At 44.3% G+C, this 15,935-nt stretch overlaps 2 protein-coding genes across 7 annotated transcripts in view; one reads left to right on the top strand and one right to left on the bottom strand.

Moving 5' to 3' along the window:
* LOC149858153 (ligand of Numb protein X 2-like) overlaps positions 1-13,910 on the top strand; it is a 47,341-nt gene extending 33,431 nt beyond the window's left edge. For all 6 annotated transcript variants that reach the window (XM_090061262.1, XM_090061259.1, XM_090061258.1 and 3 more), the window contains 2 exons: positions 5,235-5,393; positions 7,386-13,910. In XM_090061262.1, coding sequence (XP_089917388.1) covers positions 5,235-5,393; positions 7,386-7,521 — 295 coding nt within the window. In that variant the 3' untranslated portion in view covers positions 7,522-13,910. The remainder of the gene's footprint in view (positions 1-5,234; positions 5,394-7,385) is intronic.
* A 206-nt stretch (positions 13,911-14,116) lies between these two features.
* LOC149858154 (uncharacterized) overlaps positions 14,117-15,935 on the bottom strand; it is a 41,140-nt gene continuing 39,321 nt past the window's right edge. The window contains 1 exon segment of the mRNA XM_090061263.1: positions 14,117-14,638. Within this exon segment, the coding sequence (XP_089917389.1) occupies positions 14,506-14,638 (133 nt within the window). The 3' untranslated portion in view covers positions 14,117-14,505.

The following is a 15,935-nucleotide window of genomic DNA, read 5'->3' on the forward strand; positions in this document are numbered from 1 at the left end:
GAACTTCCATCTCCTTTCCAGAGAGATGCAAGTGGTACTCCACTAACTTGGTGATTTGTTCAAAGTTCAAATTAGAATAAGTTCACCCAGGGGGGCAGTGTGGGCTGTGGCAGGGCTAACATCCAAGCTGCTGAAAAGGGAGCTTGCAGGAGGCACAGGCTGGAAAAAAAGAAATAGAGCCTCCAGCCAGGGGTTTCAGGTGATTTATAGGCTTGTATCCTGGTGCAACCAACCAAACAAAGCCTCTGACTACCTTCCCTTCCTCCAGTTTAGCAACCTGTAAACACCAAGCTAACAAGCCCAGCAAGAGCAGCTCACTGAAGGCAGCGTGTTCATTCTTGTGCTCAGCAAAGCCCTACTAATATCTTTTCACCCTTTCCCTAAAAGCAACCCAGTTCTTTAAAGTGCTGAGACTAAGTAGCCTCTGCTGCACCAGATCAACTCATGCTCATACAGGAGGCTGGGCTTTGACTCCCAAATCCTAACAGTTTCTCCAGAGGAGCCATACGGGGCACAGCACTGCGGGGAAACAACCCTTTGCATGCCCAGTCTTGCACACAAGGGAGGATGGAGGTGAAGGATACAGTTACAGAAGATTTCCCAGCTACGGAGGCTCTGCTTTTTCCAGAGTTCTGTCTCCATGATGTTGGGTTTCTTGCTTTCCAGTCATCTTCCTTAGTTTCAAGTTTGGGCCTTAAGCCAACATTGTCCACATTATTCCCTTGCTGGACCTTTCTTAGGGCTTGTGGTTTCACTCACACCCTTGTGTAACAAGAGACTACGAGTTGTGTTCAAAAGTTAAGTCTCCAATTTCTGCAGCGTGAAAGTTGATTATAAAAAGATCCTCATTTTAAAATTGTAGAAAAATAAGGCCAAAAGGGGCCTCTGAAGGTCCAGTTCAAGCCCTTGCCTGAGGCAGGTTCTGGTACAGATTGTGGAGGCTAAATGTTTTTCTGTTTAAATCATCCCATACAAATACCTGTCTAACCTATTACTAAAACCACACACGTCGCCCTTGTCACACAACTAACTACAAGGTATAGCACTGTAACCTGCCACAGGTAAAACAGGGGGACAATGGTGGTCAGTGTCCTGCTTCTGCAAGAGTTGTTAAACTATTCGAGAGATCCAAGTGGGCCACCCCCACAGCCCATGTCAGTCTGAACATGGGCTAAAATTCATTCTTGACCCCAAATATGGCAATCAGTCATGCCCTGAGAGGAGGGGAAAGACCCTCTAGCCAAGAGCCTCTGAGTTTTAGTCCCAGCATGAGCATTGGCATACCCCAGTCAAAATTCCCAGTCTTGACTGCAGTCAACACCAGTGCATCTTAAGGAGGTGAAAAAAAAAGAAAAAAACCCACACAAACTCTGATACACGCAGCAACAGAAAGGGGGTGGGAGGGTGGTGGAGATCCTTCTTGGTCCCATGTAGCAACCAGCAAAACCAGAAGTGCTGGGAATGTAGAACACCCTCCTTTTCTGTTCTGCACCTGGGGACAGTAAGCATAATTCCAGCCATCCCACCCTCTTGGTGGACAGCCAGAACTCCCCTTTCTGTATCCCCTCCATCAACCCTATCCCACCTCAATGCCCTGCTCTCTGCAGTGGGAGAAGGGGTTTTTCCTTTATGACAGCACTTTGGATACTTAGAGAGCAGTTTTGGAGTCTCTGCTTCATGCACAGGGTTCCAGATGATCACTTCCAGTTCTTCCCAGTGAAATACGATTGAGATGACTATCTTCCACTCTCTAGCAATTGCTTCTGTTCTTCTTTGATTGGCTTATTGTTCTTATTGCTGTCCTCTACTGAGCACCAGTGTTTGTAATCTTAAACGCATTGACCAGTATGTGCAGCATAAGTTTTTTCCCCTGTTGGGAAATCATTGGACTGAGAGAGCCCCATTATTCAGCATAGCCTTCTTGCAATGTTCACCAACAGTTAAAATGTTTTTCAGCGGTTTGGCATCACGTGCTGGTTTCCCGCCCCCCAGGTATACATGATCCAACAGATGGCTCCTGTGCTACTTAATCTCTCACATTTGTTGGAAGTAGGCCGCGTGTGTGTGTGTGTGTGTGTGTGTGTCTACCCTGAGAGAGCAGTTGTTTGATGAAAAAGCAGAATCCAAAGAGGTTGTGCTCAAGGCTCACTAGGGGCATTCTCTGTCCTTTTCAACACTTCTGTCCATGATGCTGAATTCCAGCCTTTGTATACTAAGCTCTTGTACTTGTGGCCTCCCGCTTGTCTCATCTGGCACTTGTCAGCCTGGCTTACCTGGCAGCATACTGCCTACCGACCACTGGACTTGGCTGTTCACACTGTTCTGATACGGTACTGCCTAAGAAGAGAAGTTAAAATAGGGGATAGCCCAAATGTCATGACTAGACAACTCATCACAGTTAGAACAAGTTCTGGTCTTAAAAATTCATATCCCATTTTAAAAAACACAGGATTTAGCATAAATCATAGATCAGATCAATGTTCCTGTTGAGGCTCTTAAGATCCTTAGCCAACGGATAGTTATGCTATAACATGGTGTTTTTCCCCTAATCTCAGACACATAGTGATTGGCTATTTGGATTATGGCACTGGATGTCCCCCACACACAATCCTCCTAATATAGCTGTGGGTATTTTTGTTGTCCACCTAAGTCCTCCTTTTTTCTGCTGCAGTATTACATTTTTCTTCTGGGGTGGTCACACAGTACCCACCTCCATGAAATCTGAGCCGTTTCAACATTCAGCTTCAGGAACTAAGAGAATCCCATCCCCGCCCCTGCCATGGACAGCACATCACCCTTTTCTTCGAAGAAAATGTGAACACTCGAAAGTAACAACGTTTCTGTCAAAATCATAAATCAACCTGGCAGCCTTTATGGAAAATGTTCTAAGCTTTCCCCAGCATCCCCAAAAAATTGCACAGGCAAAACTGCTTGCCATAGAGAACTGACAGGCCTTTGGTATATACTAGGATTAGTAGAAGTAACAACTTGCAGTCACTGGGCACCTCTACAGGTGCATTAATGCACTTTAATTAACGTGCATTAAATCTAGTACCTCCATTGTGAGGGCAGTTTTACACATGTGTCAGGGGTAGGGGGCAGGGTGCTTTAATCGGAGTGGCTCAGAGAGCCACTCAAGTTAAAGTGCCACAGAGTCTCATGTATCAAGTGTTCCTGTGCTTCAAAATGGCAGCAAGGGTGCTTGAACTAAGCTCATTCGAAAAGCTATTGTTAAAGCACCCCCACCACCATATTGAAGTGTGGGGATGCTGATGCAGAAGATGTGCTAATTACTGCACTCCAGCAGACCCAATGGGCATTTTTATACATGTAAACACCACAGCGCCAGGTGCTGCAACACTTGCAGTTGTATAAGTGGCAAATTGTGTGTCAGCACTGAGAAAATGGCAACGGTGCACTTTTGAACTAAAATACATTGGAACTGCTTTGGTTGAAAAGCGCACCACACCATTTTCTGTGTGCTTTTTTCACCACTTATACAACTGCACGTGGTGCAGCAAGGTGTGCGTCAGCTCGCATGAAGTGACAGATCTTTGGCATGTCGTGGGACAAAAAGGTATGTGTATAAATGCCCAATTAATTGTTATTACAGTGTACTGGAGCAACCTTCCAACATGTCTACAGGCACCCTGAAGTACTAGAAAAATGTGCATTAACTAAAGAACATGGTTTAAGTGATGCTTAATGCACATTAGCCTATTTTAATGTGCATTATCTAAAGTGTGCATTTTTAGTGACTTTAATATACATTAAAATGAGCTAATGCACATTAAAGAGCCCACTGCCACATAAGAACTGTGCCTTCCACATGAAGCTCAGGCTTAAATTGTGCCTAGCACATTCACTATCTTTGGCTATGGTGTAGCTGCGTGTTGCTGTCTATTATCAGTTGTACTTCATTTTCAGCTCATCTGTTGTAAATTACCTTGCTCACCCAAAACAGCACAACATAACTATGGAGATACCAAAACTAGTTGGAGTACTTTTCTCAGCAAACTAGAGCTGGGTCTGGTTGCAGTAGTTACATGTTAGTGTGAATACTGACTTTATAAGCGTGGGAGAAACCTTAGGGCCCAACTCATTAAAAATGCATAAGCTTTTGTAGATGACAGTACTTTGTCAGGTGCTATGACACTGCCCTGCTTCCTGCCTGACTTTAGACTAACACTGCTGACTTTAAGCCTTGTTACACAGTAATTTTAGGCTCCTGAAGTTCTTAACCCATGGATTTGCTACACACAAACACTTTTAAGTGGCTTAAAGCATTGATTATATGTTACGGTATCCCAGGATGCAGTAGCCCCTCCCCCATGTGGTGTTTCTAAGCGGTGGGCAGAGTGTGGCCCAGCACAAGTGAAAGGAAAACCGTGTAAGGTGGCACAGGAGGACCTAGCACTGGCTCTGCCCGACTCGGGCTGCATGGCCTGGGAGCATTGCACTACACCACCCTACTGGTTTCCTCCTGCAGCATCAAGCCACGGCTGGTGGGAACACTTAGCAGCCTGGTGGCACTGGTGGTGGGAAGAAGGGGAGGAGGAAGGGAAGGCGCTGCCTCCTGGCAAGCCAATAGCAAGCTGCCCGCACTAAGGCTGGGCATGGGGAGAGGCAGGTGACATTGACAGTTGCATGTTTCACTCCCTTGCCACCTTCTTCAACTAGCAGGCAGTAAGACACTCAAGATTTTTAAACCTTCTAGATATTGAGGGAGATCCCCCGTGCTGTTTTGGATCTACTGTCTTATAAACAATCTTTCTCTTCTTGTCATGGGATTATAACATTCCAAAAAGCACAGGGTACAACAAGAGATGTTTTTCATGAGCAAACCCTGATGGATTCAGTTGTTTTGACTGAAGGCTGGTTGCTTTACCTAATTTAACATTTACTTTTCATCAGCGAGACCTAGTGCCTGAATGCAGCCATTGTACCAAGTAGTGACAATACAAAAGCAGAAATGCGATTCCAGGTTGACTGCAGGGGCTGCAGCAGTTGTGCTTACAATTCTCTCTTTTTTTTTTTTTTTCTGAATGATTCTTTAAGGCAACCCATTGACAACCTTGACCCCTCCTCCCTCTCCCCACCCCCCCACACTTGGCTTCCTTCCCTTCTCACAACCTATGGTATATTCCCCATTCCCCCACATACAGGTAATCTGGATAGATTAATTGCAATTATGCGTGGAAACTGAGAAAACCACTCTATGCCTCTCTTTCCAGTAACCTCCACTGCTGTCAAGATATTATCCTGCGTAAGAGTAATTCAGAAAGCTGGGGATTCAGCATTGTTGGAGGCTTTGAAGAAAGCAAAGGAAACCAGCCGTTCTTCATTAAAACCATTGTGCCTGGAACTCCTGCTTTCCGAGACAGGAGACTGAAGTATGTATGGTTCTCTCTTTAATTACTGGTATCCAGTTCACAAGCGTTGAGCTTTACAGCAGTGTTTTGATTTTTTTTTTTTTTGTGTGGAGGTATCTTGCTTTTTATCTAATTCAAATGAGTCAGAACAAAATATAGGGACTTATCCAAGTACCTTTCACTCCAGCCCTTAATGTGCTACAGCATAAAAAAAAAAAAATCAGTGCCTTGGCATGAGTAGATTTGACACTTCATCTCTGCAAGGATGTAGCTACCACATGGGAGAGAATGAGTAAAGATACTCTGAGGGGTGTTAAAACTTATAATGAGGAATAACAGCATGGAGCAGGGTCATCCTGAACATCCTTCTCTCCCAAGAAGGTTCCCAGTGGTGAGACTCTGTGCCAGAGTACTTGCAAGAGAAGCGTAGCAGCTTTTGGCTTGTCTAGGTAACAAAGTTAGTGCACTGAGTGGGAAATGGGCAGAGTGACATATGACCGACCATCTTTTCCTGTAAAGCTTCTCTGCAGAATCTTCCACTCCACTTACAGTAATGCAAAGGTCAGTGTTGCCCTTTCAGCATCCCTGCTAAGGGTAGTGTAAGGATGGGGACCTGGCTCTGTTCCCTAGAAGATAAAATTCCTTGTGCAATGAAAAGATTATCCAGCCAAGAAGAATTCAAAACAGTGGTCAAGGAACTGATGTTGGTGCCTTAGCTCATTCCTTCTCAGGCAAGCTAGGAGGAATTCATCTTCCTGAAAGATGCTTTTGCTGTAGGCTATTCTGTACTCTGCCTACTCCATAGCCCATAAGGGCCTTCACACACTATGGAAACGTAGGGCTGGAAGCGATGGCAAAGTGATTATTTCCAAATCATCCCAGGCAGATGCATATCCAGCTTCTGCAGACAGTGATATCCAGCCTCTTCAAAAAAAAAAAAAAAAAAAAAAAAAAAAAAAAAAAAAACCCAACCAACCTCCTAACAAGGAAGAATCTACAACCTCTCTAGGCAGTTTGTTCCAGTACTCTCCAGTTAGGAAGTCTTTTTTTCCCCTGAGGTTTAATCTGAATCTGCTTTGCTGTTGTCCAAACTGGTGCCTCTGTGACAGGACTATTTTTCTTCCTGTTCTCTAATATTTGAAAGGCTGCCAAAAAAAGAACGGTCCCCTTACTCTGCTTTTCTCCAACCTAAGTGCACCTAGCCCAGCTCCCTCAATCCTTCCTTATCTGCCTTGCATTCCTACCCCATTTTCACTTCCACTGCTTGCCTCTGAATCCTCTCCTGTTTCTCTGCATACTTCTTAAAGTAGTGTCTCAAACAGCACAAAACACTTGAGCCAAGACCCAGCCAGCACTGACTGGGGGAGTCCTAATCTCCTCCCATGTTTTGCCTGCAGCACTTCTGTCAATACCAAGCTGCATTTGCTTTTCTTCCTTCAGCATGCTGGTGCTGACTCACCTTGCCTCTCAGCAGTGCTGCTGCCGAGGCAGTTACTCCCCATTCTGTTAAACAGTTTGGGTGTGCCCCATCCTGGCAGCTGAGGCAGACTCAAACCCAAGTTGTGTTGAAACTAGCACTTCACCTCTGCTGTGGCTAGAGAAACAGCTGCAGAAGGGCCTTGACAGACTGAATCCATCGCTGTCAATTCTCCAGTCTGTCTTCCCCTCAGCTGAATGCTTGCTTGAAGCCTCAGCTACGCCTGTCCTCACTTGCTTCCAGTACCGTGCATGTCCCTTCTCTTTCCCACGTCCCCTTTACCCCTGTATGTTTAGGCAAGAAGTTGTAGTTGCAGTAGTATGAGAGTTGTAGAACAATCACATTGTTCATTCTGCTTGCATGTTATTTCCTTCCCTCAACCTTTTTCTGGTATGAGGGACTACCACTGTCTACAGTGCCTCACACTAAGAAAGAGTCCCTTGTCTCACTTGAGGCTTATAGGCACTGTAGAGCTACAAGTAATGAACTATACAAAAGTTGCATCCTGACAGCAGTGCCTTCTCTTTTCTACCTAGGTGTGGAGATGAAATTGTGGCAGTAAATGGAGTACCTGCCATAGGAATGAGCAATTCAGAGCTGATCCCCATGCTGAAAGAACAAAGGAACAAAGTCATTCTTACTGTGGTGTCCTGGCCTGGAAGTCTTGTGTAAACACCAAACCAAACATGTGTATTCACGAAATCTGTGAGCCCCTCTGATGCTAGTTTGCTTGATTTGACAGCCCATCATGTGACACTTACTAAGGAAACCATGAGCTCCTGGCATGGTGTGCACTAGACTTTCACTTCCTCTTTGAAGAAAACATTTCCATACTGTTCAGAAAGTTAATGCAACTTGTGGATGCATCTGATTTTTATTTTATTTTATTTTTTTAGGTACAATATGCTAGTAGCTTGGAGCCGTATCTTCACTAGCTTCTTGTACTGATTAGAACTCATCATGATTCTAGGGACAGTTATTTTTCCCGTGGTCCAAGAGGAGTTGTCCATCTGTTTCTTGAGCTATAGTTGTCAACCTTTTTCAGGTGTTGTTTTAATTCCTGGTCAAACCAGTGTCCATAAGAAAAATCAAGTAACCTAGCAAGCTGACATTGGCTGGCATTCTTGGACACTTTATTCAATTCATTGTCTTGGTTTTTAAAAGTTGCTAATAAAAATAAGGACATGGACCAATGAAATGGTTCATAGCTAACGGTGTTCACATTTCTAGCACGAGTTCAGTAAGATGCAACCCTTCTGGTGCTAGGTAAATTGAATTACTGAGCCACCCTAACATACTGCGTTGGCTTGTGTGAAAATCCCCGTCCTAGTGTCAGTTGAAGGGATACGAATTCAAGAACTCCTGCAACTCCTCTCTCCTTGATAATGAACCCACCAGGGCTGGTCATGTAGACACAGGGCTGCCTACATAAAATGGACCGGGTTGCTCCCAAGCAACATCTTGTTCCTTGACCTTAGTTTCCCAGTAGGTTGAAGGAGATGATTAGCTGCCTTTCCTATTCAACCCCTTTTCCCTGAGTCAGGTAGAGCATGCTCACACTTTGTACCAGCATCTCCAGCTACACTTTTACCCAGTGAATGCTGAAAAACCTACTTCTAAAATGACAGAGGAGCTGGTTTGGGCAGATTGATGCACTATAAGGCAGAATTATAAAACTTAAGGTAGGAAGCCAAGGCGTTATTCTGACTATGACACATTAATAATAGACTATTTGAAACATTCAGGATATATAGGAATTTCTCATTTTCTATGGAAGCTTAATCATTAGTAGAAATGACTGAGGGGTCTCTTACATCAGGCTCAATTTAAAACAAGATATGCTATGATTTCTCTAGCTGTCAGGAGTGGCTTGGGCTATAGCAGAAAGCAGAAGAACTCCATTTCCTTGTCCGATTCTTTAAGTGCAGTGGACTAGAGGGGTCCGTTCTGTAAAGCAAGCAGTGCGGGACGGACTTTTTCAGTTTGCTATTACAGCAGAACAGAGTTCTGGTCCTTGCTAAACTGTGAATTGTTTACACACAATGTGACTTTGCTGTCTTATGGCTGTTAGCTAAAAGCTGTATGCAAGGACTGTTATCAAGGCCTATTCAAAACAAATAGTTTAGGTTCTAGTGCTCATGAAACATTGTTTAACTCAGCAGTTCTCAGCCTCTTTAGACTTAAGGTTCCCCTTCATTACTTTTGTAAGTTGAGCAGCACCACATTTCAAAAACTAAATCATAGCACTTACCTCCTTGCAGAGGAGCCGGGCCACTGGAGGCAGGGGAATGGCTAGGCAAAGAGAGCCAGAGCCTGCCATTGTCTGCTTATCTCTTCACACTTCCTGTAGCACCTTTCAAAGGATCTCATAGCACCCCAGGTGTCTTGGCACCCTGGTTGAGAATAACTGGTTTAGCCGATATCCATGCCTATGGATTTGGACTGCAGGAGTTGTCTTAGACTAGCTGCACCTTCAGACACTGATTCCTGACATTCTTCAGCAAATCACAAGATTAAAATAATTCAGAAGTCAGCCAGGTGTTTGTGGTAAAACAAATCAATCAGCCTCCCTCTGAAGTGAAGGAAATGCAGAACTTAATTTTTGACTCTTCCATACAAAAGTTACTTAAAGCGAGTTCTGCAGGCAACACTAGATAGTTCAAAGATCTATTGGCTGGGTACTTAAAAGGTGGGCATTTATTGCTGAAAATAATCTCCTATTGTTGCAACATTTTTTTGCCTTGTAAGCAGCAATGCAGTGGGCAGTTGGCTGTACTTTTAAATGAAGGGGATGCTGCAAAAAGGCAGCATGGTTTTACTATTGCTCCATCTCGTTTCAAGGTGCCTTTAGCATCACCAAAAAAATCCAAGCAACTACATATTGTTTGCATCACAAGGATTTATTGAATCTTGTTTAAGTGTTGAATTGTTTGGATGCCTTTATAAATTATTTTAATATGACTAGCAGAGACAGCTGGCCTGTGTGTGTTCTGTTCATCAGTCCAAAATATTCCACCATTGCCAGACCCGGACAGGAATGTCCTATGCTACTAGCAGGAGGAAAACTTGGTTTCTCTCCTGTAAGGAGTTGAACCTGCTGCTTTATTTACTTCAGCCTTTTGTAATGATTAGTGCAATGCAATTAGTCTTAGAAACACTCCCTAATCAGCACCTTTAGCCATTCACTGCTGTGGTATCCTCCTCTTACCATGTTGTAAACAGGGAAATGGGAGTCACAAGGGACCTGTCCCACAGAAGCTATCAACCTCTTGCCTATGGGCCAGATATGGCCTGCAGAATCACAAAATCTAGCCTGTGGCCTGTAGAGTCGCACAATCCTTCCACAGATTTGGAAGTTTGGCAGTGGCCATTACCACTGTTATTGTTCCCCTGCTGCCAAATTACGCTGATTGGATCAGCCCTGGATGGACTGGCCCCATACAGAGGGATTGGGCCCTGTTCCCATGCAACTGGTTTGAGCCAGGGTCTGATGCAGCTGTATGACATCAGGCCCCAGCCTAGTTATTCATGTACAGCTGCACTGAGCCCTAGCTGGTCCAGCACTGCATACCAGATGGGACCCCCTGGATCAGATCCAGCCCATGGATTGATCTGGCACCACTCATTTAGCCTGAAAAGGTTAGGCACCATTGCTGTAAGCCTTTCCTAGCTCTCTGCATACCCAGAATCAAGCTTCTGTATTTTATTATTATTCTCACAGATAAACTGAGTGGCTGTGATACAGATGATTACACTGTCAGGTGGGTGGCAAATTGGCTTAGGGAGTTGCACCCAGAGAGTGGTGGTGGATGGGTTGGTATTGACTTGGAAAGATATGGGCAGTGGAGTCCCACAAGGCTCAGTCCTTGGAGCTGTGCTGTTCAAGGTCTTCATCAGTGACTTTGAGGGTGTAGAAAGCACTCTACCCCACAATTTGGTATCATCTTCAAATTTGGACAAAGTTAACACACTAGAGGGTAGGGAATGAATCTAAGTGGACCTGGACAGGTTGGAAAAAAGTGAAAGGAACAGAATAAGATACAGTTCAACAAGGACAAGTACAAGGTGCTACACCTAGGGAGAGGGAATCACCAGCATGTGTGCAGGCTGGGGGCTGACCTTCTCAGCAGCACAAAGGGATCTCATTGTCGACACCAAGATCAACAGCTCATGTTCATATGACAAAGCAATCAGTAAAGCTAACTGCTCTTTATCATGCATTAGCAGGTGCATGACGCATAGGTTCAGGGAGGTGATACTTCCCATCTATGCAGCATTGGTCAGGCCACAGTTGGAGTACTGCATTAAGTTTTGGGCATCACAGTTCAAGAGGGATATGGACAACCTTGAGGGTCCAGAGGAGGGCCACTTGTATGGTTAGGGACTTGCAGGCACAGCCCTATGAGGAGAGATTGAGGGCCCTGGCTCTCTTCAGCCTCCACAAGAGAAGGCTGAGAGGTGATTTTGTGGCCGCCTACAAATTAATTGGGGGGGGGGGGGGGGAGCAAGGAATAGGAGATGCTGTTTACCAGGGCACCCCTTGGAGTAACTAGGAACAAGTCACGAACTGATTGGAGAGCAGATATGAGTTAGACATTAGTAAGAACTTCTTCATGGTAAGGGTTGCCAGAATCTGGAATGGGCTTCCAAGGGAGGTGGTGCTCTCCCCTACCATAGGGGTCTTTAAGAGGTTAGACATGCACCTGGCTGAGGTTGTCTTACTCCAGCGCTCTTTCCTGCTCAGGGCAGGGGCTTGGACTCGATTATCTGCTAAGGTCCCTTCCAACCCAACCATCTATGAAGCTATAAGAATGTGTATACGTATCCACTTTCAAGTGTTAAACTCATCCTTTTGCTTACGGTATGTACTTAGTCCTGTATGTGCTATACACCTAGTTGTATATAATGGACCCAACAATTGCCTTATACCAGTTTCACAATAGGATTGTCCCTGGCACCGGGACTGCATCCAGCTAAAGCTGGTCAAAGCTCTGACAATTTCTAGAAAATGTTTGTAAAAACAGGTGCAAACTGCTTATGAACAAATAGCTCACTTGTAGCAAAACATTTCTCCAGTAAAGTATCCTCCAGCTATAAGCCAGATTTTCCTTCCCCATTGCCAAGTTATTACAGATAAGACAAATATAAGCTAATCTATTTGTTCTGCCTCTCATTGCCAACCGATACTGTAGATCCACTAATAGCAACAGCTAAAAGCAGGCAGGAAAGATCAAGATACAGGAGTGCAAAGACTGGTGCTGTAACAAGATTTCATATCTCTTCCCCTGTATACTAAGTAACCATGATGAAGTAGGTGTGTGGAAAAGGAATTCAGCACGTATACAGACATGACCTGCACCTGCAGGAAGGTGAGGGGAAAAAGTGGGCCAGACCCCTGTAAATCATAGCAGCCCACTCATCCCCAGAGTCACTGCAGTCTGAACACAGGGACAGGAGGGTGTGATGACAGCTAAAGGAAGATTCTGAAACCAGGGTAAGATTTCAGCCTTATTTCCACTAGCGAGTGCAAGGATGTGGCCTGGGGTCTTGAGCCATGGGATAGGAGATGTGAGTGCTATCTGTCAGATACAGTATTATGAGAAACAAATCAAACAGAGCTGTAAAATATCAAAGCTGTTGAGGGAGCAAGCAACTTGGAACCCCCCCACCCCCCAGCTGAGATTTGAGAACTGAAGGGTGTACACAATCAGGTCTGCAGCACTGGTTGCTAAAACATGGTTTTCAGGTATTCCCGGACGACGCAAACTTCAATGCATGTAAGACATTGTGAATCCTTCTTTGATCCTTCTAAACTTGCCCTCCATCCCCACTTTTTTAATTCCTTGTTCCAAAAGCAAATTCCTTTTGGGCTCACGAACATGGCTGGAAAACAAAACGCTTATTTTAGTCAGGAATAATGCTACTGGAAAAAAAGCTTTCCCTATGTTCTCTCTCAGCCATGTCCTGGCCTGCCTTGCCAGAGGAGCCAACCACAATAATATTTATGGCCCTATTACCTTAACTGAACAGATGCCAAATCTTTGCTGACATCGTCAGAACAGCTGGTCACTATTGCCATAGTCTGGCTCCTGGTAAAAATATCAAACAAATTGGTCTGCTAAAGAAATGGCTGCATAGGGCACTAAAAAAGATGAAACAACAAAACAAAAAACAGTGAAATGTGGTTTTAGCCTTTCCCCTTGGATCGTGGTCTCAGAATTCATTGCATGCAAGGCCTCTGCTGCTTCAAGACAATGAGAATATATTTAAGAAAGTTTTAAAGGTCACATTTACCAAAAAATTGCTTTATTCTCCTCCTTGTAGGTTTTGTACTTATTGACCCATCAAATGCATGGTCATAGTATATAAACCAATATCACAATGCTCTACTGGCTCACGTTTCAAAGGTTGTAAGCTTTGCACAGTACTCAGACTTGCATGAATACGATACAAAAAAAATGTAAAATTTCAGAACTAGCTTATTTTGAGGAAGGGATTGTAGACACTTTTAAATAACAGTCAATACAAATGGAAGGTACTTAAAAATGAAATGCCTGCAATTCACACAAACAGAAATGCAGTGTTCAGTTTAATAAGATGTACCAAAAAACCCCCAGAGTCCCACCCCTTTTCCACTGAAATTTTTTTCTATTTAAAAAGACCCCCAAAAAACTAAATCAAAACCAAATGTGGAATTTGACTGCATTTATTCTGAAATCTATGGTGTGGGGAGGAGGGGGAAGATACATTGCACAGGAGTGTTGGTGATGTCTGAATATATGCAAGCCAATCCAACAATGGCAAACTGCTGGATAAGGCTTCATGTTCCCTAACGTGCTAGATAAGTCATCTTAAATTGTTACCCCTCTCCCCCCCCCCCACAAAAAAAAATAGGTGAAGTTAATCAATTCTAATCAAAAAGAAACTCATGCTCTCACTACAGTCTTCCACAGAATGGGACTTCCCATTTACAGGTGTGACATGGTAGAACTAGGCTTGCAATGGACTTGAAAAAAAGAAAAAAGAAGCTGGATTTGAAGTCTTTGAATGCCCTTTGTAAACGCACCTAACAGCTTTTAAGAGCCATTAGACAAAAGCAGGTTCAAACTAACCAACCAATGAAGTAGTTCCTCCCCGCATGCTGCCAATCCTGCCACAAAGAAATTATAGATACTTTAGTAGCTATAAAGAAATTGACTTGGGGGATGGGACTTTACTAATAGAAGCCAGACTCTAAGCTGACTCTCAAGAGGACCTAAAAATCACACTTTTCTTTGGACAAGAAGTTTCAAGTTGCAGTTACTGTCCTACTTCTTAAAAAAGGAACGATGGTTGCAAGAAAAGAAAAAAGCCTATCACATAAATGCATTAGTTTCAGCTGAAGCCATCTTCCATCAGAAACCATAGGATCTGATACGATGAAAGAACATTGACAAGTAGAGTAGCTCAGTGCTTCGTATGCTATTACTGCCGTACTTTTGTCCCATATCAAAAAAGTCTAACTGCATGTGCATCCCGTAGGCTCGAGTTGTCATGACATGCTTCAATAGCTGGCGAGAGTCCTCGCTGTTTCCCTCGGAATATAGTAAAAAACAATGCAGACACCACACAGGTGACAGAGGAGCAAGTCCCTCCCGACGGCCGGCCGTGGGTCTTCTACTCCTTGGCATCCTGTTCGTCCCCCTCTGGGACACCATCTTCACTGGTCTCCTTCTCCTCTTTGCTACGCTTGTTCTTTTTGTGCTTGTGGCGCCGGTGACTTTCACCCTCTTCGCTCTCATGCTGCTTACTGTAGTGGGAATGAAAAAAAGGGAAGGTGAAGAAACCAGGGACAAGTTGATTGCCACAGAAAAAGACTAAAATAAATTCCAGAGGTACCAGTATGGGTGGCGTGTGTGAAATCTGGAATAAAATAGGAAAGATTGTACACCCCCCTTTCACCATGTGCCAAAACTTCTCCCACCCCTTGTTTGGGGTGGTTTAATTACTCATGAGTGTCAGAACTGGGGATAGGTTATGCAGCTCACCCTACATGGGTAACAGCATCTATTATGCCACACTGCACCATCACATAATGGGCCAGTACCATGTGTTTGAAGGAGACTGAAGGAGTGGTTTATAGAAGTTTCCATTAGGACTAATTTGGCTTTCCTCCTCTTGCTGGAGCTGGTAGTAATTACTGGAAACAGAGAGAGTGCATACTGTGCGCTACTCCTGCTTAGTGGTCAGTCCGCAAAGTTAAAAGGTTTAAGACCCCATGGAAAAAATCTACCTATGGTATTTTATCTCAGACTGAAAAGGAAAAACTAATCTAGCTGCCCAGAAGCATTTCCTTCCTAGAGATGAAAGGTCCCATTTCTACCTCAGCCTACTAAGGAGGTAAACCTGGCTTTGCACCAGGACTGAGCTTTGCCTCTTAGTCTGCAGGAAATAGGGTTGGGGTGGTTCTTTCCTACTTCAAGTGTCTCTATAGGCAGGTTTGAAATACAGAACACAATGGAAACATCTCTCTCAGCACAAGGACCACCACAGGAAAGTGTGGGACACCCACACCGAATGTGCCGCCTCCTGAAATAGATGCAATGTAGCTGCCTTAATGGCAGGAGGCAAGCCATGCTCCTGAGGGGATGTGCTTGCTGGCATCTGCCCAGCACTACCGAGATATGCACTGCTTCTGAAAACAAGAAGCCATGGCTAGGTGGGCATGGCATACTTCACTGTGGCATCCCTGGTCCAGGACTGGGGGTACAGACATGCCCAAACTGAACTCTTTGGATTTACTGGGTGAGGGTCAAAGTGGTCACATCAATGCAGTAGGGTTGTACTTGTAGGAGAAGGCAAATGAGATTTAAACATTGTTTATGAGGTGTGACATGTCTTATTACAACTGACATCCCAGGCTAGCAGCCCAGGTGCTCATCTTGCCAAGCTGCTAAAGCCCTGGATGAAAACCCACAGGCTGTAAATCTGTTTCTAACCTTCTTTTTCATTAATGGTATAATCATAAGCCAAACCAATATTTCTGGCAAGTTAATGGCCAAATACTACCACTCTGAGCATCTCAAAGCATTTCCTAGGCACTGACA

Source organism: Crocodylus siamensis, chromosome 8, assembly GCF_052110815.1.
Source record: "Crocodylus siamensis isolate JL-2025a chromosome 8, ASM5211081v1, whole genome shotgun sequence".
Lineage (NCBI taxonomy): Eukaryota > Metazoa > Chordata > Crocodylia > Crocodylidae > Crocodylus > Crocodylus siamensis.